Source organism: Trachurus japonicus, chromosome 13 (assembly GCF_045865225.1).
Source record: "Trachurus japonicus isolate A0001 chromosome 13, Traja_1.0".
Lineage (NCBI taxonomy): Eukaryota > Metazoa > Chordata > Actinopteri > Carangiformes > Carangidae > Trachurus > Trachurus japonicus.
In genome coordinates this window covers 11,109,298-11,135,381 of record NC_140919.1, presented here as the reverse complement: position 1 = coordinate 11,135,381, position 26,084 = coordinate 11,109,298, and the positions used below count along the sequence as shown (strand labels likewise).

Below are 26,084 nucleotides of genomic sequence, written 5' to 3'. Positions count from 1 at the left end.
CGGACGACTGTTTCAAGCTACAAGCTACAGCTGATTATTCCACACAACAACTGGGCCTCAACTTATTTCACCTCACAGCTCCACTATCACAACATTCAAAGATAGAAAAACACTCTCGAGCTGCCACTGACACTTATTGTCTCTGTCGATCCATTCATCGTCTGCTCTATCAAATGTCAGAAAATACAGACAAATGATGCACAGGGCTGTGGTCGCCTTCTGACCTGGGGTCGAAGATCAACTCCTTTATCTTTCTGACATTTAACAATAAGTTGTGTTACTCACACCATTTAAAAACATCAGCTAATTCTGTATTGTATATTGATATGTCTGGATCCCGGGTCAACTTAACAAGGCTGTGTCATCAGAGTATTCTATGATGTATGAATACTGGCTTTGACAGTTATTTGTGTATAATGTAAACAGAAAAGCAGCTTGTTGGGCCCCTGTGTTTATTTACAATGTGTTAGAGAGGGTTGAATTTCTGCTTGAAAATGTTGATTGAACAACTGAACAACCTCTAAAAGAATCTTCAACAAAATATTGATGATTTTTCCCCCCAATGATCAGTGACCCAGAGTGTTTGTGGGTGTGACTTTTCTGCAGCTGGAAAGTGACCAGTAGCTTCACCTGTCATGAGTTACAAGCAGGGAGTAGCACAATAAGGAAATACTCAAGGAAACTCACAACTGTAGTGCAATAAATGTACTGTACTCAGTTACTGAGACGATGCTGAACATTGATTCAACACTGTCAAATCAATAATCAATAAACTCTCAGGAAAACCCTGATAAGACCATGAACTGTTCAGTATTAATAATCAGTGTTGATGGACATTCAGTAGCCTATCAGTAACTGTATAGAACAGTGACAGTAGCTGTTGAAGCAGGAGCCTGTGACTCATTTGATGTGTGTTGAGGTGTTCACTGTCTTTCTGAACATCATCTAGAGCAGGGATGTCAAACTCAATTTAGTTCAGGGGCCCCAAACAGCACAGTTTAATCTGAAGTGGGCTGGACCAGTAAAATAATAGCATAATAACCTTTAAATATATTTTAAAAATTAAAAATGTCCTCAGTTTTAGTACATTAAGATGTTTACCTGTTGGATGTGATTCTGTTATCTTACTCCTACCTGGAATAATTAACCTGCTCCACTGCACTTTGCTCCATGAAATAAAATCCAAAGTAAACAAAGCACTTTTATCACACACAATGTTACAGGCATAAAAACATGAGGGAAGTAAGCTACAGTAGGCTATAGCAAAAAATGACTTACTATGGAAATCGGATGTGATAAACACAAAACACTCAATGATAATAAGTTGCCATTAATTACAACTCAAGCAACAAGTAAAGAACATTTTAAAAGACAGCTAAAAAGTTTATTCTTGCTGATTTTCTGATGTTCTTTTTATGAAATTTCAGTGTTTTTGGCTTCTTGTTATAAATTTGATTGTTGGCAGGTGCTGTGTGTGTGCTTGTATGTGTGGGTGTGAGTGTGTGAGCATGTGTAGCTGGGAAATTAGTGTTAAAACTATATTCATGTAGCCTATGTATTTATGTAAAATATCATTGTTATTTGGATTTGCATGTTTTAACATGGACCCCAGGAAGAGTAGCTGTTGCAGGAGTAACAGCTAATGGGGATCCAAATAAACAAAATAAGATAATTTTAAATTAAATCAGATGATAATTAATTTGTAACGTTGTGAGTTGCTAGTGCTGTGATGTCACTCATCATCATACAGGGATTTACACGAGCAGATACATCAGGAGGAAACCACTGTTAAGTAAAGCTGGTAAAGCTGCCTCCAGTCATCAGGAAGTGGAGCTGCACACAAATTACTACTGACCATCCACTAACTCTGCTTCTGCTCTACTACTGACAACAACCACACAACATGGCGGACACGGGTCCAGACGTTACAGTTACAGCTCTGACTCACCTACAGTAACATTATAATAACACAACAACAACAACAACACAGGTGTTAACGAGGAAAACATTCTGACTGTTCACCTTACCTTCACACGAAAATATAAACTGCGTCACATATGTTGGTTCAAAGTGAAACTTTGCCTCACCTGTTTGACGTGAGGGTGTGGTCTTACCTGTAGGTACATGCTCTAGTCTACCAAAGACGGTTTATAAACCAAGACCTTTCATGACGAGTCAGCTTCCTGTATGATGTCACGTGGGCTTCTGCACGGCCACGCCCCTTTAGAGAGACCAGAGGCAGCTTGGAGTGTATTGATTCCTATGGGACAATTTAATGTGAACACCGATTATGGTCGGGTCTTTCTCCCCACGGTCACTGAAGCAAATTTTGGACTCATTTTTCACAAGCCACATCTCTTCTGAACAGTTTGACACCAAAATGGTAATTTTCAGACGGAGAGATCCGGAGAAAATCCACTTTGTTCAAGACCTGTCTCTGTCTCTACGACACACTCTCGCGAGATTTGGCACCGATCTCCTAGGCAACGTCAAACAAACGGCCACGAACTCCCGTGAAAATGATTTAAATTATTTTTGTCATGCTAAATATGACTGTTAGTAGTGTAAATATTTAATGTTATCATAAGAAAATAGAAACATCTCACTTTCATCTACCTACAGATTGTATAAATCCACACACACGTTCACAGACGAGGTGGTGACGGTTGGCCACGCCCATTTAGAGAGACAGGAAGTGTAACCATTTCTATCATTGGAGCAGCCGCTCATGGAGTATCTTTCCATTTATTGAATATCTTTGAGTCTACTGCCCTTTGCTCTCTCTCTCCCCCCCCCCCCCATCTATGTGCATATTTTGTTAAGATTGAGTGTTAGCCTACTGCAATATTCATCAGAATCGATTGACAGAAAAGTCAAAAGAACTTCAAGAGACACAATAAAACAACAAAACAGCTCCCGGGATCTTGTAAAAAAAAAAATCCCCACTTATTTTTCCTTCACTTTAAACAGTAACCGCTACATTAAAGCTTTTATTTTGTTAGCCTTTCTAAAATATGCATTACGCATACGGACGTTTTATTTTGAAGTTTTTCCGGTAGTCGTAGCTCATTGTTTTGGAGCTTGGTTTGAGTTTCGCGGGCAAGAAGACAAAGGACAGTGATAAGATTTGACTCTCTTTGATAAAGATCTTAATGATTTCACAAGCTCCTCGCTGTGCTGCGGGAATAAGGTATTGTGTGGTTTGATTTATATTATTTTATTTGCAAGCAGTGATTGTGCTGATTGTGCCAATTTTTACTTAAAGCAGATAACAGCGGCACGGCCGTTTCGGCAGGCTTTTGAAACCGTAAGTTACAGCTTCAAGTCACAACTACGACTTGGTAGCGTTCCAGGTAACCCGTAGCTCGTGTTTTTACCGTCCTGTTGTCTGTGAAAGTTCCCTATAACGGCCACTCGTAACTTCCGACCCGTGAACTCGTACCAGATCGAACTGGTATGACTTCACAGGAAGGAAAAACACAAAGTACGAGTTTCCTTGAACGCACCATGAGTTAGCAGCCCCCGCCCTTGTCAGGCATCAATTGGTCCTCGTGCTACGTCACCACATTCACGCGCATCCCTTGGCTGCACACACAGCCCTTCATGCCGTTCTCTCCCCTCATTGGATAACACTTGTATCCCACAAGGAAAATTTTCTCCTCGGGTTACAGCAGAGCAGAGTGACGGAGAGACTCGTGTTTAGGCTGAAATACTTCATGTAAGTGATTGCTGACGGAAAATAGGACTATTTAGGACTTATATTAACAAAAACATTCCACTGATATCTGCTTTAAATTGCCTTTAAAGCAAGGGGATTATAATAATGCCCCCAACTAATATATGTAGGATGTGGTGCATCCCTGGGAACAATCACTTTGAATCTTAAATCAACTGTTTCAGAAATATAGCTTTAGAAAAAAAAAAAAAAATCTGGCACAACTTGCCCCCGGTGCGGGGTAAGTTGTGCCATTGGAGAGAATTCACTGGGGTAAATTGTGCCATTGATAATTGAAGTAAAACAGATAATTTTAATCTCACAAATGTTAATGCTATATAAAAGCAAGACATTCAATACAAAATTAAAGCCAGAAGCGGCGATGATCGGGCCCTCGCTTGTCCCCATGCAGTCGCGGGGGCCTGAACCACGCTGGGGGCTGTGGCGCAAAGAAACGCAGTGTTTTGTTCATCCACCAGGCTACGAGCACAACCAGACTGGGCAGGTGTGTTCAGGGGCGGTCCCTCATCACACATGTTAAGTTTCAAGCAAATCCGTGCCCACTGCCATGTTTCTCCTATACACAGACAGCACTGCCACTGGCACAACTTAACCCAGGCCCTTTGGCACAAATTACCCCAAGCCCAGCATTTTGAAAAAAAAGGATTCCCCAGCTGTTTTGAGCTGGCATCATGCTAACTGTATAGACTCATGGTGTAGCTTAATAAAGCACTAAAACATGTGTGAACTGTTTTCAAAGTTATCTATAGGCCTAATTGTTCAAACATGGCAATCAAAAAACCTTGATCATAGAAATTTTACTTTGGAGGGCAAAAACTTGTTTTTTGAACATAAATGTGCTTTCCTCTCAAGCCATGTGTCTCCCTTCTTGATAGGATGAGTGAAATGGATGTCCCTTCAAAAATATGTGGTCACATGACCAACTTCTTCTATAGTTTTCTAGATAACAGGGGTGGAACTACTTGCCCCATGGCACAAATTACCTCACTCTCCCCTAATACAGTATCACAACTCTCTCTGCTCTTGTGTTCATGGCAAATGTCACATGTCTAGTTAATGTGGGACAGAGTTAATGAGCATATTTGACTGTTTGTTAGCTTGTGAATTCATTTCTATGCCCTGTAAAAATGGCTAAAAGGAAATTAAATTTATGTTAAAATCAGGATGGCAGCTTCTGGAAACGTCAGTGTACTTCACCATGGTCTGACTGGAGTTTTCTTCAGTAACAGCTTCTCCTTCGTCCCACATCTTCCCATGTGTCACAGCTGATCTACAGTAATTCAGGCAGCGTTCACACAGACTCAACGCAAAGGTCAGATACAGCCACATCCACCAACACTGATACACAACTGTGAGTATTGCTCTATTAATATAAGTCAGATAATCCATAATTGATTTTTAATTCAAAAGCAAAGAACCTGTAAATCTCATATTATTATCAATGAAACGTAGTGCCACCTAGGCTAACAACCACAAGGGGTCAGGGCATGAACATAAACACTCATATGAACATGATGTTCAGGTAGAACTAGAAGGCCACATGACCGAGAGGGGTCTGGCTGCAGACCTCCACTGTCAGGACGCTACCTTGCAGACCTCCACTGTCAGGCCACCTCCACTATGGGGACGGAAGTTGATTCGAAGCTTTTCAAAATAAAAGTGAATAAACCGGAAGCATGTATTTGTGAAGTTTTTTAACATGAAGAATAGGAAAAAGTGGTCAATAATGGCAGGGTTTCCTACATGTAATTGATCGTGGCCCACCGCCACAGCAAAATAAAAGCCGCCACACCTTCAGAATGATGATTTTTTTTTAATTATTTTTTTTTATGTTAAAACAATGTAAAGCAGGGTTTCCACAACCAGTTACCATTTCCTACTTTGCACTCCTTTCCACTACACAGTTACAACTTTCGACTTAATTCCTCATCATTAAAAACGAAACTTATCAACGAGCGCGTTATACCATAACGACTCTGTGGCGGCCGGGGGGCGAGCGCTTCGCCCCTAAACTGTGTGTGTGTTCATCTCTCGCGCTCGGTTTCGATTAATAAACACAAATAGGCTACAAACGTACACACATTGGCCTCACGTATTTGTCATTCCCGGTGTTTTATTTTGAAAATTGACCGGATTTTCTCGGGTGTCTTTCGCGGAAGAAACACTGAATGGACAAACGCTGGGCTTAATATATGAATAAAATTAAAACTAAATTGGCTATACCGTGTGTGTGTCTGTGTGTGTGTGTGTTAGGGATGCACATTTTGAATTTTTTTTCTGACCGATAACCGACGCTCGTTAACCGATTATTATCCGTTAACCGATAAGATTAAGAATCTTGCGGCGCACGGCCAAAAAAAAAAAAAAAAAAAAAAAAAATTTAATTTTTTTTTTGTTTCAATTTTTTTTTTTTTTTGCCGTTAAATACACACGTGCGCCGCGACAGCTGATCAGTGCGCTCTGTCTCAGCTGATCGCGCTCTGGAGGTTAGATCGTCCAATGTAGAACTGTTTTTATACAAAGTGCAGCCAAACACCAGACTGAAGGAACAGCAGAGCTCCTCTGACAGCTCCTCTGTGGAGCTGCAGGTGAACAGAATGGAGAGCAGCGACGTCCTCTTTTTTTTTTTTCCAGCGCCGTAGTTACAGGTGATTCACATCTATGTCCGTGTAGGTACATTTATTGTCTGATCTTCCTTCATGGGGGCTGCTGCACATACTGTCAGTCCTCCTGTGTAACTGTGGTAACCAATATGCAGAGTGCCCGTTGAGCTTTTGGCGAAATGGTTAGCATCGTCGCGCTTCGAAACCCGTTCAGGGCAGGGCACAGAACAATTGATATACTTTATTTTTTGGGGCTTTATTTTATATAATGTAGGTAAATATAATTTAAAAGCGAGTATACCAGGAGGAACATATGCTCTAGTTTCCCATATGACCATACTTTATTTCTTGGGGCTTAATAATGTAAATATGATTTATGTGTTCAATCAACTTCCGTCCCCACAGTGGAGGTGGCCTCACAGTGGAGGTCTGCAGCCAGACCCTCTTGACATGACCAGGCTGGACTGCAGGCTCACTTCACTGTGTTTCAGAGTTCAGTGGTTTCTGGCTCTAGTCTGAGCAACATGACTGGGAACACAGTCAGTCCATTGTTGAATAACCATAATAACTGTAACCTACAGACTACATGAGTATAGTAGTTACAGGAGAAGCTTATGGGTTAAGGTAGGAGCCAGCCAATCATCTTCAATCAAACACTATGACAACCAGTATCATATATCGACGTGACGACAGGACGTTCGATCTGATGTAAGAGAAGTGACATTGTCACCGACCCACACGACTACAACAAAGGATGTAAGGAGCCAACAGAGCAGCAGAGAGAGGTGAGTTCACTATTCACTACTATTAATGATGCACAGTAGAGTCTGTTGCAGAGCAGCGTCCATGTCAGAGATTATAAGAGTTTTTATTACAATAACTATCAGAGCTGCTCGCCTGTCGCATTCACTGAAAAAGCTTCTGACTTTCCGATTGACCTCCGTGTTATGTGGCCTACTGAATATGGCAGTAGTGTAACTCCCATCATGCCTCTGGGCTGAGCCAACGGCGTTCTGGATTTGATGCTGCGTGTTCATGAATGCTATGCTAGTCACAGGATTAAATGGTTGAGTAATAAGACTTTTACAGGAACCACATGGGGCTTTGAACCATGGATTTTCATAAATGACAACACTGACAAACAACAAAGATAATGTTCAGTAAAGTCAGATGTGTTTAACCTACAGCCACTGATGTTGTGGTTAATTTGTTTTAATCATAATCAGGAATCAGTGTTTAGTTGAAACTGTTTCCATTTTTACTAACAGGTGAATATTGTATGTAACGGACTACAACTCATTAGAAATTAATATGAAAGCCTTAGTTTTTTATGTTGAAATGTATGTAGTATATTCACACAGTACGTCTGCTGACAGTTCTATAGTTATATATTTCCTGTATCATTGTGTAAACATCCGTCTATTTTTCACTGTTCTCCACAGTTATATGCTACAGTAAGGATTAGAGGTAAGTATTATAAATTCTTTCATATTTATTCAGTCATTTGCCCCGTTTACATGAGAGGGTTAATTCCGAATTAAAATAATTTAATTCTGAATTAAAGTTAATTCCGCTTTAAAAACATCATGTAAACACTTAATTCCGAGTGAAAATATAATTCGGATTTAAACTTAATTCCGAATTAAGTGGGTGGTTTATTCCTATTTTAAAGCGGAATTAATTAATTCCTCTATCATGTAAACGTTTATTCTTTTTAAAAATAATTCCGGTCGTTCTGCGCATGCGTATTAACTGACTCGCCGTTCTATGTGTGTGTCGCGGTGATAATTTAACCGTGAAAAGTAGGCTACAACACACACAACATAACGTTACAGCCGCAGTGTTGTGAGTGAATCATGTCGGGACAACCAGGCTTCATGAACCCGCTTCACAGACCCCGGTGCCCGGCCGCCGGTGGCTCACACACCGGGGAAGGCGATCCGGGCAGTGAGGGTGTGTGAGCCCGGCGCCGCCGGCGCTGGGGGCGGGGAAGCCGTCGTAGCAGTAGCGGCGGCGGGTGCGGCCAGGCTCACACACTCAGGGAAGGGAAGGCCATCCTGGCAGTTAAGAGGAGAAACTTTCTGCTTCTAAGTTGTTGTTAAGTTTAGGAGCAGCGGAGCGGCTCGCGGCTGCAGCTCTGTTCACTTCACACACTGGGAATGGAGTTTGTTTTCTTCCGGTAGACGTAAATACGTAAACACGTGTACCCTCTGTCCAATCAGAACGCTTCCCGACCTCCAGACGCTGAGCGGAATTAAATAAAGGCGATTTAACGTGTTTTCCATGTAAACCCTAATTCGGAATTATTATGTCCATGTAAACTCGAAGGAAAATATTTTAATTCCGAACTATTTAAAGCGGAATTAATTAATTCCGCTTTAAAAACATCATGTAAACGTGGTAATTGTATCCACAAGTTTCCGAACGTCATCTATGGGCAAACCCGGAAGCCGGTTTTGCCGGTTTGGTGGAATTGTACGGTTACGTTTCCATGGTTTTCAGTCGTTGTCATAGTTGCGGTAAACGCATGGATCTATTAACGCTGGCTTTTAACACGGATGTCAATTTGTGTGATATCCACTGTTAAAAGCTGGTGTGATGATCCATGCGTTTTACAGATTTTCATTGGAAAAAAAAATCCATGCATTTACCGTGACTACTGAAACCATGGAAACGTAAACATAAAATTCCACGGAAGAACAAAACCGGCAAAACAGGCTACATTTTTGATGTTCGGAAAAAGGTGGATATTGTAAATTGTTAAAGTAGAATTACTGTAGTGTAAAAATCCTTCAGTGTGTCCAGATGTACAAGACATCTCAGAAATACAAGTCAGAAAAAATCTGTTTCAGTGATGTTTTTTCCACAGTCCAGGTGCATGATGGGAAAACAGACTTTTGACTGAGCTGTTGGACGACCTCAGACAGCAGTGTCAGGCATCAGCGACTTCAGATTAGTTGTGAAGTTTTACAGGTGATGAACATGAGCGTAGTGAAGGAGGCGGAGCTACAATCCTCAGATTGTAGGAGATGAGTTTGATTGACAGGTATGACTGTTATTGATTTCACATACAGGAATCAATGTAATTTATGATCAATGAGCATCAATGACAGTGAGGTGCTGCCCAGTGCCGTCGCCATGGTGATCCAGATGATGAGTTCTAAACCTCTGGTCTCTGTTTTCCAGGTCTTTAAAGGTGAATTTCAGCTCCCAGATTTCCTAAAAGAACAATCACAGGTACAGTAACTCTCCTGCCTGTTGCTGAGCTTCTTCTCTCCACATTCAGCTTCTCATTTTTTTAGTTCAGTTTTTTTAGTTGAAACCATCTGTGGCTCTGTTCTCAGTTCATGTCTTGATTTCCTCACCATCTAACCATCTAACGTTGCAGCCTCTTGTTTTGGTCTCAGTGTTTTGCCCTCTGCTGGTCGTTAGACACACCTACACCTGTTTCCTCCATGTTTTTATTTCAACTCTTCTGAAGAGAGACTCTGCTTTGTGTTTGATCATACTGCACTTGTTGGGGTGGGGGGTGGGGGTGTGGAGCCAGTGTGGGGTCTTGATGGTGTCACACTGATATTTCCTGAGCAGATTTGACCTTTGACCTCTCTCCTCCTCCACAGATCCAGAAGTCTGCAGAGAAACCCAACCCCAGTTAGGAGCAGAGGGGGGAGGGGGGCATCACCTCGGCACACAGGTATGACCGGACATGACAGTAACACATAAACATAAACAATAACAAACAATAACATGGAGGAAGGACATGTGGAACATAATAAATAAAAGTGTTTTTCCAATGATAACAAGGTATTTCATTTCTGCGTTAAGTGTCTAATTTAGGAAACTGTGTAATGTTCTGCAACAACTGTGTTGAAGAATTGCTAACAAAGTGCAAAGCAGAAAATGTGTATAAGGTATGGTCACAACGTGTTTCAGCTATTCTTACAAGAAGCTTTGGTTTTAAAGCTAAGCGTTCGCTTTTTGGGTGTAAGCAATTCGTAAAAACTGTAACAAAATATAATAAACTAATCATCTCATATTAGAACACACACAGTGATTAGCTGTAAATAAAAGTTTGAATAATGATGTTTCTTAATATCTTCTATCTTTTTTGTCTGATGAACAGACTGTTGTGAACATGTGACTCAGAAGATAAAAACTGTTGATGTCAGAGAGAAAACAAGTTCATGTTTGAAAAGTTGCACAGAACCAGCGTGAACTTGTTCTTCTCACTGAGACTGAGACGACTGACGGAGTCCCTGATCAGAGGATTCAAACTAAACTTCATTAGATTAGACCTGAACCATCTCATGTTTTCATCTCCGTCCTCTTCCTGTTTCAGGACTCGGTGCCGTAGAAGAGAAAATCATGGATGTCATCTCAGCATCTCAGCGTCTGCATCTCAGAGGTCACGTGACCACAGTCTCCTCCACCAATCATGGTCTGTGGAGAATCTGGGCCTTTCATATTGTACTGTACAAAACAAACTAATCCTGGTTGTCACAGCCACAGAATGTCTGCTGATTGTTACTTTTGTGTCACATCACACCATGATTTTTACAAACCATCTCTGGCTGTTTAGAAAAAACAAAGAACCACTCTGTGATCCTGTTGTACGTAGCTGCAGTGACCTAAAAATCACAACAAGTATTTATGAATGGAAAATTAGCTTTTGGAAGATGCAATGCCTATTTTAATATTTCATGTTGTTTTTCATGCCTTTGTATTGTGCAGTGTCATGGGTACTGCTCAGTTTGAAGTAAGGAGCGAGATAAAAACAGCTTTTTTAAAACCTTCTGTGGGTCTGAGTCTTTTCTGTTGAACAAGGGAAACAGTCAAACACATAAGGGACCGAGACAGAACTAAAAGAACTGATAGAAAGTCCAGACGCTGGTTGATCCTTGACAGACACAGAGATACAGATGATTATTTAAAGGTCCAGTGTGTAAAATGGGGGTAAAACCGTGATATCTAGCATTCAGATTCTAGATCTCAGCACTCACTCGCTCATTTGCATTCATCCCTCCCATTGGCAAAGTGACGGTGGCCTCCAAGGACGACTGGGAGTATTTCAGGAGCATGGAGTGATGAGGTGAAGATCTAAACCATTTTACGATATGTAAAATTTCCTCCTCCTTCTTTTGTTGGTTTATTTATGAACACGAAACCAGTGAAACATGCTCTCTAACTGGCATGATTTTCCGTTCAGGCACAACGCTCTCTAAAGCAAGACCCTTGTTATAGGTATATATAAAAGAAGAATTATAAGGCTACGAAAAACATAACAAAACAAATATTTTATAGCGATTATACAATACAAATATAGCCATTTTACCAATAAACCTTGCCAATTATTACACACTGAACCTTTAACAGAAAACCAGGAAACCGAAACACCAACTTCACTGTGTCCACAGGTCGAATGACATTTGGACCAAGGAGCTTCAGTCAAACAGTAATGAAGAGAGTTTCTGTTCCCTGTTTCCTGGGGTGGAGAGGAAACGTATGCACTAACACCTTGAGTGAAGATTTTTAGAGTAGTGATGTTACCTATGACATTGAATCCAATTACACCCAGAAATACCAAACACTGATAATCATGCTGGATTGATTTGGATTTGATGGACCAGTTGGTTTGAGGAGTTGGTTTGAGGACTCTTACCAAAGTAAAAGTCAACATGTTTTTTTCCTGTAATAACAAAGCTTTCTCAGTTTAACATTTTTATTGATGTGTATACATGAGTAACAAAGGCACTTATAACACATTGGTGTCGGCTTTAAACATGTATGCATACATCCTTATATTTTAGATTAGCATATTTTAAGAACAAACAACAATTACAAAAGGTAAAACCCAATAAACAATAGGCCTACAATGAATTCTGGTACCTACTGCATCCACCCTCCTCTGCACACCTGCTGCTCAATCAACTTGATTCCCTGCTCTTCTGCATTGTGGGTTCAGTTCAATTTTTTGAACTCCTGACAATAACCTCTTTAATCCATTGTGTACTGGAAGGAGCTGTTGTGGATTTCCGGTTAAGAAGGAGGTGGCGCTTAGCAATCAAGGGGGTAAAAGCTATTACTTCCTATTCTTTAGTGGAGTATTTGGTATACTCTTCCGGAAGAGGAAGACGTTGTCAAACGATCATCATATGACTGAATAATCAAAGGTTTCATCTGTAGAACTTTAGAAGAATCATTGAGAAGAGTTTAAAAAATCAACTGATTTAATCCATGAATGTGAAATTGTGAGTGAGAGACAGAGACAGACATGTAGAGACTGAACTGTGAGAAGGTTTCTGTGACAGGAGGAGACTCTGATTCACTCAACACAGACTCACTGAGGAACCAGGACCGGACAAGAGTGTAAACCCAGGATACAGAGGTTGGGTGAAGGTGGTGTTGAAGGTGTAGATGTGGATCAGTGAGTCAGAGGAGACTCTGTAGAAGGACAGAGAGCCAGCAGGACAGTCCACATACACTGCTACTCTGTTATTGACAGAGGAGGAGGAGGAGGTGATACGTGTCTTGTTGTTATTGTGCCAGAACCAGTATCCATCATCAGAGCTTCTCAGACACCAGGACTGATCGTTCCATCCAAACCCACAGTCATCACTGTCTCCTTTCCTTCTGATTTCTCTGTAACTCACTGATATATAAACCTCTCCTCTCCTCTCGACCTCCCAGTAGCAGCGACCAGTCAGACCAGTTGAACACAGCAGCTGACACCACCAGTCAAATCTGTCTGGATGATCTGGATATGACTGATGATCCTCCACACGTGTCGCCTTCCTGTTGTCATCAGACAGTTTGATCTTTGTGTGCACTGTGTTTGTGTCGATTGTGAGTCGACAGGAATCTGGTGGAGAGAACAAGACACAGCTGCAGTTATTGATCATGTGATCAGTTATTGACAGTTTGATGAAGACTCACGGTCAGTGATGTGACAGTGTGAAGATGGTTGAATGTGCTGCTCAAAGTAAAAACACACTTACACCTCCATGGACCTGGTGTCAACCATCGGACTCCAGCAGGCTCCACCCTGAAAGGAGGAGGGGGGTCAGAGCAGCACGTTCTCTGTCAGCTTGCACACATGGACATTACATGGCTCTCACACACACACTGTTTTATCACTGTGTTCACATGGAGGCTGGTATGTATGGATGAACACTGAGCACAGAGAAGAAGCCTGGAGTCTTTATCTAGTGATGATACAGCAGGAGGAGACGAGGAGGAAACACTTCATCATGTGTTTTCTCCATGATGTCACTTCAGTGTGAGACACACACTTTCACTCTCTGACAACAGGTGGTGCTAACGAGCCCAGATATCCCACAATGCATCAAGAAAGGCGGAGGAGGAGAAGGAGAAGGAGAAGAAGAAGAAGAAGAAGAAGAAGAAGAAGAAGAGTGCAGCTGCGAACAGTGGATGGTTTCAGTGTTTTATGAGGTTTGTTAGAGCTCTGTGAAACACAGTGAGTTCATTGAGAAACACTGAGTGTGAACACAACTTGTGTTAGTTTGAAGAAAACTCCACAGGAAGCTGAAGAATGAGGCTGTGAGCAGTGACTGGACGGATCAGGGGTCTCATTTACAAAACTATGCGTGGGATCGTTACTAAAAGTGTATGTACGCCCAAAAGCCAAGTTTTATACATTTACAGTAATTAGACTGATTTATAAAACTTTGAATAATTAGCAGAAACAGTTACATTCTGGGGAATGATCTAACATGACACTCCTCTTGATAACAAGAAAACAGAATGTAACAATTGTGCGAACGATTACTGGATTTTTTTCCCCAGGCTTTGAGATTTAATTGACTCTCGATCACAGTATCATAGGAAAATATCTAATTATTCACAATATGTTAGGACTGGATGCTTTATTCCATGCGGCTGCCCTGTCCTCTCTTCCTCCTGCACTCCGGGAGTGGACAATATGACAGAGAGACGGTGGTGATTAGATATAGAGAAGGAATTTTGCTTTTGAGTTTTGAGTTTCAGTTAGATTATACGATGTTTCTGAAACAATTGCTCAGTCCAGTGCAAAAAATAATGTTGTTGAATTAAATAATTCTGATGACATGGATCTAACGCATACGGGTTGAAATTAAGCGTGTGAATGGCGATAATAAAAACATAATCGTTCTTCTCACTCTACATTTCCTGAGTCTGACTTCAGTTCACCACCACACCGTCTGTGTCGCCAATTCCCCTTTTCCTCCAAGCATGCGTACGCATGGGTCAGAGTTTGCTCAGGGCTGCGCACATTCTCCATCAAGTTTGTTTTTTATAGATCACAACCTTGGTGTGGAAATTCACGTATGCCACTTTCAGCCCCGTTTTGTGCGTACGCAACGGTTAGAAATGAGATTCCTGGATCTCATGATCAATGACTCTGTTCTTCTCTGCTATTCACACAGGTCAGCTGCAACACACTGACTCACTGTGATCAGTCACATCATGTGGAACAAAGCAGCCATCCTCAGGACCAGTCTTGAGCTCCATCAAACCTGTCCACACATTTTTTTGGACTTGATGTCAGGGACGAGTCAGACTGTGACAGAGGACGTGAGTGGAGTGGGCGAAGCTTCACTGTGGCCTACACCACCTCTGGATATGGTCTGAGTGATCAGATCTGATGTCATCAATGCATCGATCAACAACCAGGTGTGGAGAGGTGTGAACGGGGCCATAGAAAATGTTCCAGCTCCTCCTCCTCTATCAGACAGTCGGGGGTTTAAGCAACGGCGGATTTTGGCACGACTACAGCACCCGGAAATAGATCTTCGCTCCGCTGATCGAGACTTAAGCCGTTGTGCCAGCGTTGCTGTCCATCGCCAGCTGATCTACCACGGCAAATCAAGCGTTCTCACGTTGTCACTACAACGCGTGTCTCAGGCAGGGAATTAAATGGTTTGCGTTGCGCACTAACCCAGGGGTTTTCAAAGTGTGAGAGAGTGAGCCCCCCTCATGAAAAATAAACAGCTGTGCCCCCCCCCCCCCCCCCCCCCAACAAAAAAAAAAGAGAGAGAGAATTAGCCTATTTATTATCAGTTACACACATCACAAAAGCAGCTACATGCTCTCCCTGTGTTGAGGACACATGGTTGTTGCTGCTGATCCAATGTATTTATCTGAGCTTAGTCACCGTGAGAGGCGCTTTGAGCCGCATTCATACTAAGTTATACCTGACGCTGTGCAGCACACCTGACGCAGGACAGGACATTTTGACAGGTCTGCGCTAGTAGCTCACATCAGCTGTGTTTATTTACCCTCACCCTGTCACGCGAGCAATCAGCTGTTCCGGTTTGACAGCTACTGCAGCCGCAGCAACTTGCTTAATGACTACTACGGATTTGACGGCTACGGCACCAGCGTCAGGAGAGATTTATTTCTGGGTGCCGTAGCCGTGGCAAAATCCGCCGTTGCTTAAAGGATCCATCACCTGAAAATCACTTTTTTTCAAGTTATTGCATGTATAACTCAATCTTCTCTGTCACTGACAATAGCTGACATGTTTTCTGGGCAAAGAACTTCACTCTCGCCTCCTCCCTCTTGAATTCACCAGGAGAGGAAAAAAACGCGACTTCTGATTGGTCTTCTCGTTGACGTCGCCGAGGAGCAGGGGAGGGGTGGGGGACTACCCCCCCGCACGCCGTACACAGCAGCCGGCAGCGGTAGTGGTCGCTGTGAAACAGGCTAAAAATTGTTTTATTTCCTGCTGTAGCGCTGTTATTACGTCACTTTATTAAGTTTTAATATTTTTTGATGCGAGAAAGTAACCGTTTAGATCCAAATAACGACTGTTTAGAAGTTCGTTTTTCGGAGAGAGTGAAACTCCACCTGTGGAGCAACGACCGGGACATCACAGAGGCAGCCAGCAGGTCTGCTGACGTGCTCGGCCGGCCACAACTACGTTGACACCGCGGCGGACAAAACATTCGTTAATTAACTTACCCGCAGGCTTTTAGAGGTTTACCATCGACTGGTTAACTTCTTTTTAGAATATAAATGCTGGTCTCATTGATTAAATCTAACAATTGTGGCAGTTTGTTTGAATGAAAAGTGAAGCTTCCTGTGTGTAAGTTAATGGACAGACGGCTCTCTATGTACAGAAATCACCACATTTACATTTCAATAAATACATGTTTTACGATGAACCGATCAGCCTGCATTACATTTTATTTATTTATCCACCTTTTTCTGAACATCAAAAACGTAAGCCGGTTTTGCTCTTCCGGTGGAATTTTATATACATGGTTTCAGTAGTCGTGGTAAATGCATGGAATTTTTTTTTTCAATGACAATCTGTAAAACAAGATTGCGTGTTTTTTCTCGCGAGAGCAAAATTGGGTACACAAATAGGGATAAATAAAAGTGAATGTTGCATATTATTTCTCAAATATTTGCATTTAAGACCCTTTCAACACCTGAAACCAATATAAATACCAGGTGATGGATCCTTTAAAGTCCCGAGTGTGTGTGGCTGCAGCAGCCTCTCCATACCTGAGAGAGTCCAGTCTCCAGTCTGGATCCTCCAGTCCAGCAGACAGCAGCTTCACTCCTGAGGCTCCTGGATGGTTGTAGCTCAGGTCCAGCTCTCTCAGATGGGAGGGGTTGGAGCTCAGAGCTGAGGCCAGAGAAACACAGCCTTCCTCTGTGATCAGACATCCTGACAGACTGAACAAACACAACAACACACAGGAACCCTCTGTCAACACCTGCTGCTGTGTTCAAGTATCATCAGATAAACAGCTGGATGGATCCTCACCTGAGAGTCTCCAGTCTACATTGTGGACTCTTCAGTCCACCAGACAGCAGCTTCACTCCTGAGTCCTGCAGGTTGTTGTTACTCAGGTCCAGATGTCTCAGACTAGAGGACTGGGAGCTGAGGACTGAGGACAGAGCTTCACAGCTTCTCTCTGAGATGTGACAGCTGCTCAGTCTGAGGAGATGATCAAGAGGAAAGAAAGGAATTTAACATCTGACCTGTTGCAAAAACAAAACTGTTTTCATATAATGATTAATTAATCTAACTATCTCTACACTTACATTACTTACTTAGCTTTGTTGGAGGCTTTGATCACTGGCAGCAGCCTCAGAAGAGCCTCCTCTGAAGCAGAGTATTTCTTCAGGTCAAACACGTCCAGATCTTCTTCTGATGACAGTAAGATGAAGACCAGAGCTGACCATTGAGCAGGAGACAGTTTATCTGTGGAGAGACGTCCTGATCTCAGGGACTGTTGGATTTCCTCCACTAGAGAACGATCATTCAGTTCATTCAGACAGTGGAACAGGTTGATGCTTTTCTCTGCAGAAGGAGTCTCTTCAATCTTCTTCTTGATATACTGGACTGTTTCCTGATTGGACTGTGAGTCACTTCCTGTCTGAGTCATCAAACCTTGTAGGAGAGTCTGATTGGTCGTCAGTGAAAGACCCAGGAGGAAGCGGAGGAACAAGTCCAGGTGTCCATTTCGACTCTGTAAGGCCTCATCCACAGCACTCTGGTAGAAATAAGTTGATTTGACTCGAAACACTTGAGACCACCTGGATGTTGTTTGTTGTTGTGACACCAGGTCGAGTCCAGAGTTGATGAAGGTCAGATGGGCATGAAGAGCAGCCAGAAACTCCTGAACACTCAGATGGACGAAGCAGAACACCTTGTCCTGGTACAGGCCTCTCTCCTCTTTAAAGATCTGTGTGAACACTCCTGAGTACACTGAGGCTGCTCTGATATCGATGCCACACTCTGTTAGGTCTGATTCATAGAAGATCAGGTTTCCTTTCTGCAGCTGCTCAAACGCTAGTTTTCCCAGAGACTCAGTCATCTTCCTGCTCTCTGGACTCCAGTGTGGATCTGTCTCAGCACCTCCATCATACTTGACCTTCTTCAGTTTGGACTGAACTACCAGGAAGTGGATGTACATCTCAGTCAGGGTCTTGGGCAGCTCTCCTCCCTCTCTGGTCTTCAACAGCTCCTTCAGAACTGTAGCAGTGATCCAGCAGAAGACTGGGATGTGGCACATGATGTGGAGGCTTCGTGATGTCTTGATGTGGGAGATGATCTTTCTGGCCTGCTCCATATCTCTGAACCTCTTCCTGAAGTACTCCTCCTTCTGTGGGTCATTGAACCCTCTGACCTCTGTCACCATGTCAACACACTCAGGAGGGATCTGATTGGCTGCTGCAGGTCGTGTGGTTATCCAGAGGCGAGCAGAGGGAAGCAGTTTCCCCCTGATGAGGTTGGTCAGCAGCACGTTGACTGAGGTGGACTCTGTCACATCAGTCAGGATCTCAGTGTTGTGGAAGTCCAGAGGATGTCGACACTCATCCAGACCGTCAAAGATGAAGACGACCTGGAACTGATCAAAGCTGCAGATTCTTGCTTTTTTGGTTTCAGAGAAGAAGTAATGAACAAGTTCCACCAAGCTGAACTTTTTCTTTTTCAGCACATTTAACTCTCTGAAAGTGAAGGGAAATATGAACTGTATGTCCTTGTTTTCTTTGCCTTCAGCCCAGTCAAGAGTGAACTTCTGTGTTAAGACTGTTTTCCCAATGCCAGCCACTCCCTTTGTCATCACTGTTCTGATTGGTCGGTCTCTTCCAGGTGGGGCTTTAAAGATGTCTTCTTGTCTGATGGTTGTTTCTGGTCTGCCTGGTTTCCTGGATGCTGTTTCAATCTGTCTGACCTCATGTTCATAATTGACCTCTCCAGCCCCTCCCTTTGTGATGTAGAGCTCTGTGTAGATCTGGTTCAGAACAGTTGGGTTTCCTGCTTTAGAGATCCCCTCAAACACACACTGGAACTTCTTCTTCAGGGAACATTTGAGTTCACGTGGACAAACTGGAGCATAATATTCTGAATGAAAACACAAGAAACAAGATCAATAAGAAAATATAACATTTTAATTACTCTAAATAACGACTATATGAACATGTTTCCCTTCATGTGTTGATGTCAGAACGTCTCATTTGTCCATCATATTGAATCTTTAGAGAAATCCTCTTACTGCTCTGCAGACGCTCAGCCAGCTCCTCCTGCTTCATCCTCCTCAGGAAGTTCACTGTGATCTTCACTAATGCCTCTCTGCTGCTCCTCCTCTGCTTTTCATCCTCCCTCTGACTCCCTGAGCATTCTGGGTAATCTGGACTCAGAAGCTTGTGGATCTTCTTCAGTTCCTTCTTCACAAAAGTGACCATGTTCTCCTCCAGCAGCTGGAACAGAAACTCTATGAGTGACAGCATCAAACTAAAACCATGGAGCCAAACATCAGATCCATGTTGGACAGACTGACAATCCACTGGTGTCAGAGTGCAGCATGGAGATGATGGTGAACACAACAGATGTAACAGCAGCTGTTGGACATGTCCTCACCATAAATATGGAGTCCAGGTGTGTTTGATGCTGCTGGTCAGACTGACCACTGGGAACCTCTGAGCTCTCCTGGTCCACTCTGTGGAGGAATCAGTGTCAAGTGAACATCAGGACAGAGAGATAATACAAGATGGACTTTATATGTCCCCTGAGGACGTTTGCAACAGACAGAGACACACGTCGTACAAACTGCTTCTTTTCTACAATAACCTGAGTCTGACTGTCAGTTACAGCTTACATCTGATCAACTGATCCACACCTATGGGCAATTTAGAGTCACTAGTTAACTTGCATGTCTTTGGTCTGTGGGAGGAAGCTGGAGAGAACCCACTCATGCACGGGGAGAACATGAAAACTAGATAGGTTCGATCCCAGAACCCTCTTGTTGTGAGGCAACAGTGCTAATCACTGCACCACCAGGTATTGTGAAAAGTGCAGTGGCGACTGGTCATTAGGGGCAGGTGGGGCAGAGCCCCACCAGTCATCACGAGAGGAAAAAAGTGCCAACACATTATGTTATTCCTAATCTTAAATGGTTATTATTTAATATACTTTAATGTCTATGAATACAGCATTGTTTTAAATTATATATCATTACGTTACGGTTTTGGTTGATGTTTATTTGTCCCTCCCTCGCTGCTTCGGAGTGCAGTTCTCCTGATTAGCGTCTGTGGTAGCTATACGGAGTCACGTCGGTGCAGAGCGGTCTGCGTCGGTAGGGCAGAGCTGGAGCTGCCCCTCTCTTTCAATGCAAAGTACTGTGTACAGGAGAAAACACGACTGCGCATGCTCAGAGCGTTTATACATTAATGTAAACGGCAGAAATTTTATGGACAGTGGGGCAGTCAGCCCGGAGCCCCACCACAGCGTCATCTTGCATGGCTGAGCTGATTGGCTCTCTGGCTGTGACGTCTGTGATGTCTGGACAGTCGGCAAGAAGCGGGAAAAACAAAACTCTCTCAGAGGAAACTAGCTGATCCAGCTGATCTAGCCAACGCTAACTACCGTAACTTGGAAAAATGATTGACGTCACCAGGTGGAACAGCTGATCATCACCTGATCGATACAAAGCTGATTGACAGCTCGATCTTTACAGAGTTTGTCCAGTCATCTGAGTTTGACTGTGCTGTGTTAAATACGGCCTGAAGTCCGACCACCCGGTACAGCGGCTACAGCCCTATGCTACAGCCACAGCCTCGCACCGGTGAGACGTCTCTGCCTCCTCCGTTTACGTTCATTCGTGAGAACACCTGCCGAGGTGGTGCCGTCCACCGGACTGACCGGAGCTCAGACCGACTGGTGACCGCGGTGCACGCCGAGGAAATGTTGTGATTGACTTGAATGGGAGTGAATTGCTCCGGCTGTCCGTCCGGGTCCAGTTCAACAGGTCCAGCAGACAGTCCAGTACTGGTGAGTGACAGCGTGTTCATCATCATCATCATGCTGCCTTTATGGCGCTGGGCTGTGCATTCAACATGTTTATTTGTTTATTTTATTCAAACGGAACAATATTGTTTTCGATTTAAAGCAGCGGGATAATTTACGTTTATAATTAATTGAAATAGAAATCCGCTATTGTTGTGCTGGATCTCTATAGATAGTGAAGAGTGTCATAAGGTTGTTGTTGTTAGATGGTGAAGAGTGCTAAATGGTTGTTGTTGTTGTCGTCGTCGTCATGAGGTTGTTGTCATAGAATGGATCTGAACCCAGTCGTGTGTGTCTCCGTTGTGGCCTTCAGTACTGAGCTCTTTGCTGCTCCCTCCTTGTTCTCTCATTTGCTCTGAGTTTGGTTTTGTCATCTTGTGGAATCATAGCTTATATTCTTCATTTAGGCTTGTGAGATTGCTACAGTGGATCCGTGATGAACACATCACTAACAATAGAAAACACATGTTTTTTTCTGGTGTGCCCCACCACTTTTTTTACATGTAAAAACGCCACTGGAAAAGTGCTATATAAATGTTTATGATTCATGAAGTTGTTCTTTAGAAATCTCTTGAGATTCATGAATGTGTTCTTAAATCAAGAATGCCAGAGAAGGTGAGTTGAGAAAGAAAGTTACAAAAATCTAAAGGGAGCGTCGGACTAAAAGAACTAAAAAGAACTTTAGAGCTGAAGTGGAGCGACTGCTGCAGGAAGTGAACAAAAAGCAGCTGTTATATTTAGTAGAGTCAGCAGTGGATGCAATAACAGAAAAAAAGATTCATGGGATGCTGTCAGTCATTCACTGAACGTGTGTCCGAGTTATAAGTCAGATTTGAATGAGAATCACTGAAATGTGAAGAACATTCAACAGAAACTCAAAAACTTTGAAATGTAGTTTTGTCTTACATCTGACCAGCTGATCTACGTCCTCCTTTAAAGTTAATGATCCTGCCCATTGAGTCGTTGCTCTTTAAAGACAGACAGCTGGGTTCAGGAGAGTCTGGTATCTGCTGCTGGATCCTGAAACAACAACACAACTGATAAATGTGTATTTTGGATAAGAAACACGATGAAGAACATCTCCAATCTTTTAATAAACACAACAACTGCATTTCAGAGAGAAAAGTTTTTCTGACTGTTTTAAATTCTGACCTTCCACCAACAGATCCACTGAAGTAAAAAGGACGATCCATGGAGAAGTTGCTCTTCATGGAAACACAACCTGATCCAGGTCTAGGTCCAGGTCCAGGTCCAGGTCCAGGTCTAAGTCTAGGTCCAGGTCCAGCAGACTGTGGCTTGTGCTGCTGCTTTGGCCTTGAGCACAACACACACAGAGCTTTAATGTGAATAATGATGGAGCAGTGATCTGAGTCATGGACAGTTAGAAATCCTCATCTGACCTTTGACCTGTGGTCTGGCTCTGACGTCCCCCACACAGAGTGGTTTTAGAGGGAGGGGCTCCCTCCTCTCTGTCCTCACACTGATCCATGCTGCTGAGGTCACATCCACATCAGCTCACACACACTTTGTAGCTTCACCTGCAGAGGAAACACACATCATTCATCTGCACAGCAGCTCACATGTCCATCATGTCTCCAGCTGCTCCTCCACTGATTGGCTCTTCTTCTCTGCTTCATATCAGTGTCAGTTGAATGCAGTCACACAGCAGTGAGGAAGAGGAAGCTGCCATCAGCTGCTGTACTTCTACTATCAGTCCACTAGATGGCGCCATGAAGCTGCAGTGAAGTGAAGAGCAGCCCAGCAACATGATCCATGGACGACTGTTTCCATCCACTGACACACACAAGGACTGAGATCCACTGAGTTGATGTGACACAGTCTCTGTGTGGACAGCGTCCCTGTAGAAAACCACTGGATCAAACAAGCTACAGCTGATTATTACACACACAACAACTGGGCCTCAACTTATTTCACCTCACAGATCCACTATCACAACATTCAATCATTCCACTCACACTGGAAATTCAAGGATATGTAACCCAGTTAAAAACATGAGGTAATAAGTGATGCTTATAGTATAATTTAGTATTAAAAACATGTGATAAAAAAGGTTGACATTTATTTTAAACATTATGAAAAAAAATGTTAAGAGTTTAAAAATTATTATATGTTTATTGTTTAGTTTAAAAGGTAAAGTATTTCTGCAAACTGTCTAAACCAGCATTTATGGGGTTAATAGTGATCGGCCGGATCGTCAGGTCTAATGGCGCATTTCCACTAGCACGGCTCGGCTCGGTACGGCTCGGCTCGGCGCGCTATTTGCGTGTTTCCACTAGCACGTAGTACCTGCAACCAGGTACACTTTTGGTATCACCTCAGCCCTGGTTCCAAGCGGGCCGAAGCGTTACTAAAACGTGACGTCAGCCGACTGCCTTCCACTGATTGGCCGATGAGTGTCGTCACTGGAAGCGACGACCGACAACAGAAATGTTCCTGCTGAAGCCTGTTATTACCAGAGAATTTCTAATATTTAGACTGGCTCTGTTATTACGTGACTTTATTAAGTTTTAATATTTTTTCATGCGAGAAAGTAACTGTTTAGATCCCCATGTGCGGTTAGTTTATCCAAACGACGGCTGTTTAGAAGTTTGCCCCGATGTTTTTCGGAGAAGTGAAGCTCCAGGTCCGAGCAGCGACCGCGACACCACAGAGGCAGCAGCCCGGCTCCTGACGTGCTCCGCCGGCCAGCCTACCACCGTCACCCCGAGGAGAACAGACCGCTAATTAACTTCCCCGATGGCTTTTAAGAGGTTTACCGCCGGCTGGTTAAACTCTTATGTTGGTCTCATTGATGAAATCTAACAATTGTGGCTGTAGCAGCAGTTTGTTTGTGGTTAGAAAGAAGAGCAGCACTGCCTTGGGGTCAGCCTACGCACAGAAAACACCACATTTACATCAATAAATAAATGTTTTACAATGAACCAGGCCGATCTCAGAGCTGGCAAGACTCTCCGGTAAGGCATATTGAACGGTTAAATGCCGTTAACGGGACGAGAGCAGTCAAAACGACGGTTTAAAGCTAGCTACAGCGAGGGTAGGTTCACTTCCTGTTTACAAAGTAAAAGCACCAATTCTATCGTAATGGCTTTCCTTATGATAAAAGGCAACGGGTATTTTATTTTGTGAAAATAACCGGAAGTGCGTTGCTCACTACGGCTAGCTTTAGTAACGCCGACTTCGTTGAAACAAAATTGTAAACAGCTGGTATTTTGTCAGTTTTTCAACACATTGGGGATCTAAACGACTACTTTCTCGCCTGAAAATGTTTCAAATGTTGCTAAAGTTATATATTTACAGAGTTTAGAGCGTTGCTCGGCGCCGTGTAAATGACGTCACGGCGGCACTAGTGATACTCAGTTGTAATGGAAACACAACCAAACCGAGCCGTGCCGTGCCGTGCCGTGCCGAGCCGTATCGAGCCGAGCCGTGCTAGTGGAAATGCGCCATAAGGTGTTTCAGCATGAACAAGAGTGAGGGACAGGCTAGGAGAGAGCGGCCAGAGGGAAGCTAAAGAGTGAGCGTGACACAGTAATTTTTGGAGTTAAGTTAGTAGTAGTGAACAAACCAGTGTGTAACTTGTGTTTTATGATTGTTTGAATGGCAACCAGTGAGAAGAGTGACTAGCTGCATATTGAGAAACGGGAGGAATTTCTACATGAAGTTCAAAGACTGTTTACATTTTGTGCTAATGCTAATGCTAACACCTAGCCACCCGAGTCGGTTCATTAGAAGTGGACAGACATTTTCTAGTTTAAAGCAGAAGTAAGTGGTCCGGTCGTTTTCGCTAATGCTGCGTTCCAGGCAGGCTTTTGAAATCGTAAATTACAGCTTCAAGTCACGACTTACGACTTTGTAGCGTTCCAGGCAACCCACTCGTGTTTTTCCGACCTGTTTTACCGGTGAAAGTCACTATAACGGCCACTCGTAACTTCCGACCGGTGAACTCGTACCAGATCGAACTGGTACCACTTCACGGTCGGAAAAATACGAGTTTCCTTGAACGCACCATAACAGTCCTCGTCCCTACGTCGCCACATTCACGGCGTTCCTTGGCTGCACACACAGCCCTGCATGCCGTTCTCTCTCCTCATTGGATAAAAACTGTAGGATACGATAAATGTTTTCTCTTCGGCTCAGAGCAGAGCAGAGAGACTGACAGACCCGTGTTTCGGTCCAAACACTCTATGTAAGTGATTGCTGTCGGAAGATATAACTATTTAAGACTTATATTAACACAAATATATCACTTACTTCTGCTTTAAGTTTGACTCCCTCAGTTAAACAGTTTGAGGGGTTTTAGCTGCTGCTTTCAACCTGAAGACAGAGAAGAGACCCAGACAGAGCGTGGAGCAACCAGGACTTCACTCACAAGTTTCATGGCAACGGGAGGAGAAAAGAGAAACCGACGGAGTCCGTGTTGAAATGCTGATCGGATGCTGAGCCTGCTGGAGGAAGGATGGGACAGAAACATTAACTCAGGTAATCATGTGTTTGTTCACTGACGAGTGACGCGGCCATTAAGTTTTGGTCCACATAACTTTAGCTGCTTTTTATTTCAGTTTCATATTTTCACTTGAAATAATCATTTCTTTATTAAGTAAATTATTAAGAAGTATTTTTCTAATACCTGTTAGTATTACTTACCTGGAGAGAGGGAATCAATTCATTCAGAGAGAGACATATAAAGACATATAAAAATCTTTATTAATCTTAAAACAGGGACGCAAGCTTATTGCATTCCCTTTAATAATTTTTTTTTTTTAATCCAGTTTTTCTGAGTAATTTAGTTTTTGGTTTGTTTGTTTTTAAAAAAATATTTTTTCTGTTTTCTGACTAATTTTTTCCCTGTTTTTCTGACTAATTATTTTCCTCCTGTTTTTCAGGGTAAATTTTTTCTGACTTAGCTATTGAGATTTCAAAA

At 42.9% G+C, this 26,084-nt stretch overlaps 1 protein-coding gene and 1 long non-coding RNA gene across 2 annotated transcripts; one reads left to right on the top strand and one right to left on the bottom strand.

Annotated features, from left to right (window-relative positions):
* Positions 1–9,449: 9,449 nt before the first annotated feature.
* Positions 9,450–11,111, top strand: LOC146975616 (uncharacterized). Its single transcript, XR_015037446.1, has 3 exons — positions 9,450–9,576; positions 9,960–10,033; positions 10,679–11,111. It is a non-coding gene; the product is annotated as an uncharacterized LOC146975616 (long non-coding RNA).
* Positions 11,112–12,620: 1,509 nt separating this feature from the next.
* On the bottom strand, positions 12,621–19,167 carry LOC146975615 (protein NLRC3-like). Its single transcript, XM_085794833.1, has 5 exons — positions 17,404–19,167; positions 17,114–17,287; positions 16,849–17,022; positions 13,335–13,381; positions 12,621–13,198 (listed from the first exon to the last, which is right to left on the bottom strand). The coding sequence occupies exons 1-5, from the start codon at positions 18,918–18,920 to the stop codon at positions 12,666–12,668; spliced, it is 2,445 nt and encodes an 814-aa protein (XP_085650959.1). The 5' UTR covers positions 18,921–19,167; the 3' UTR covers positions 12,621–12,665.
* Between the last annotated feature and the right edge of the window lie 6,917 nt (positions 19,168–26,084).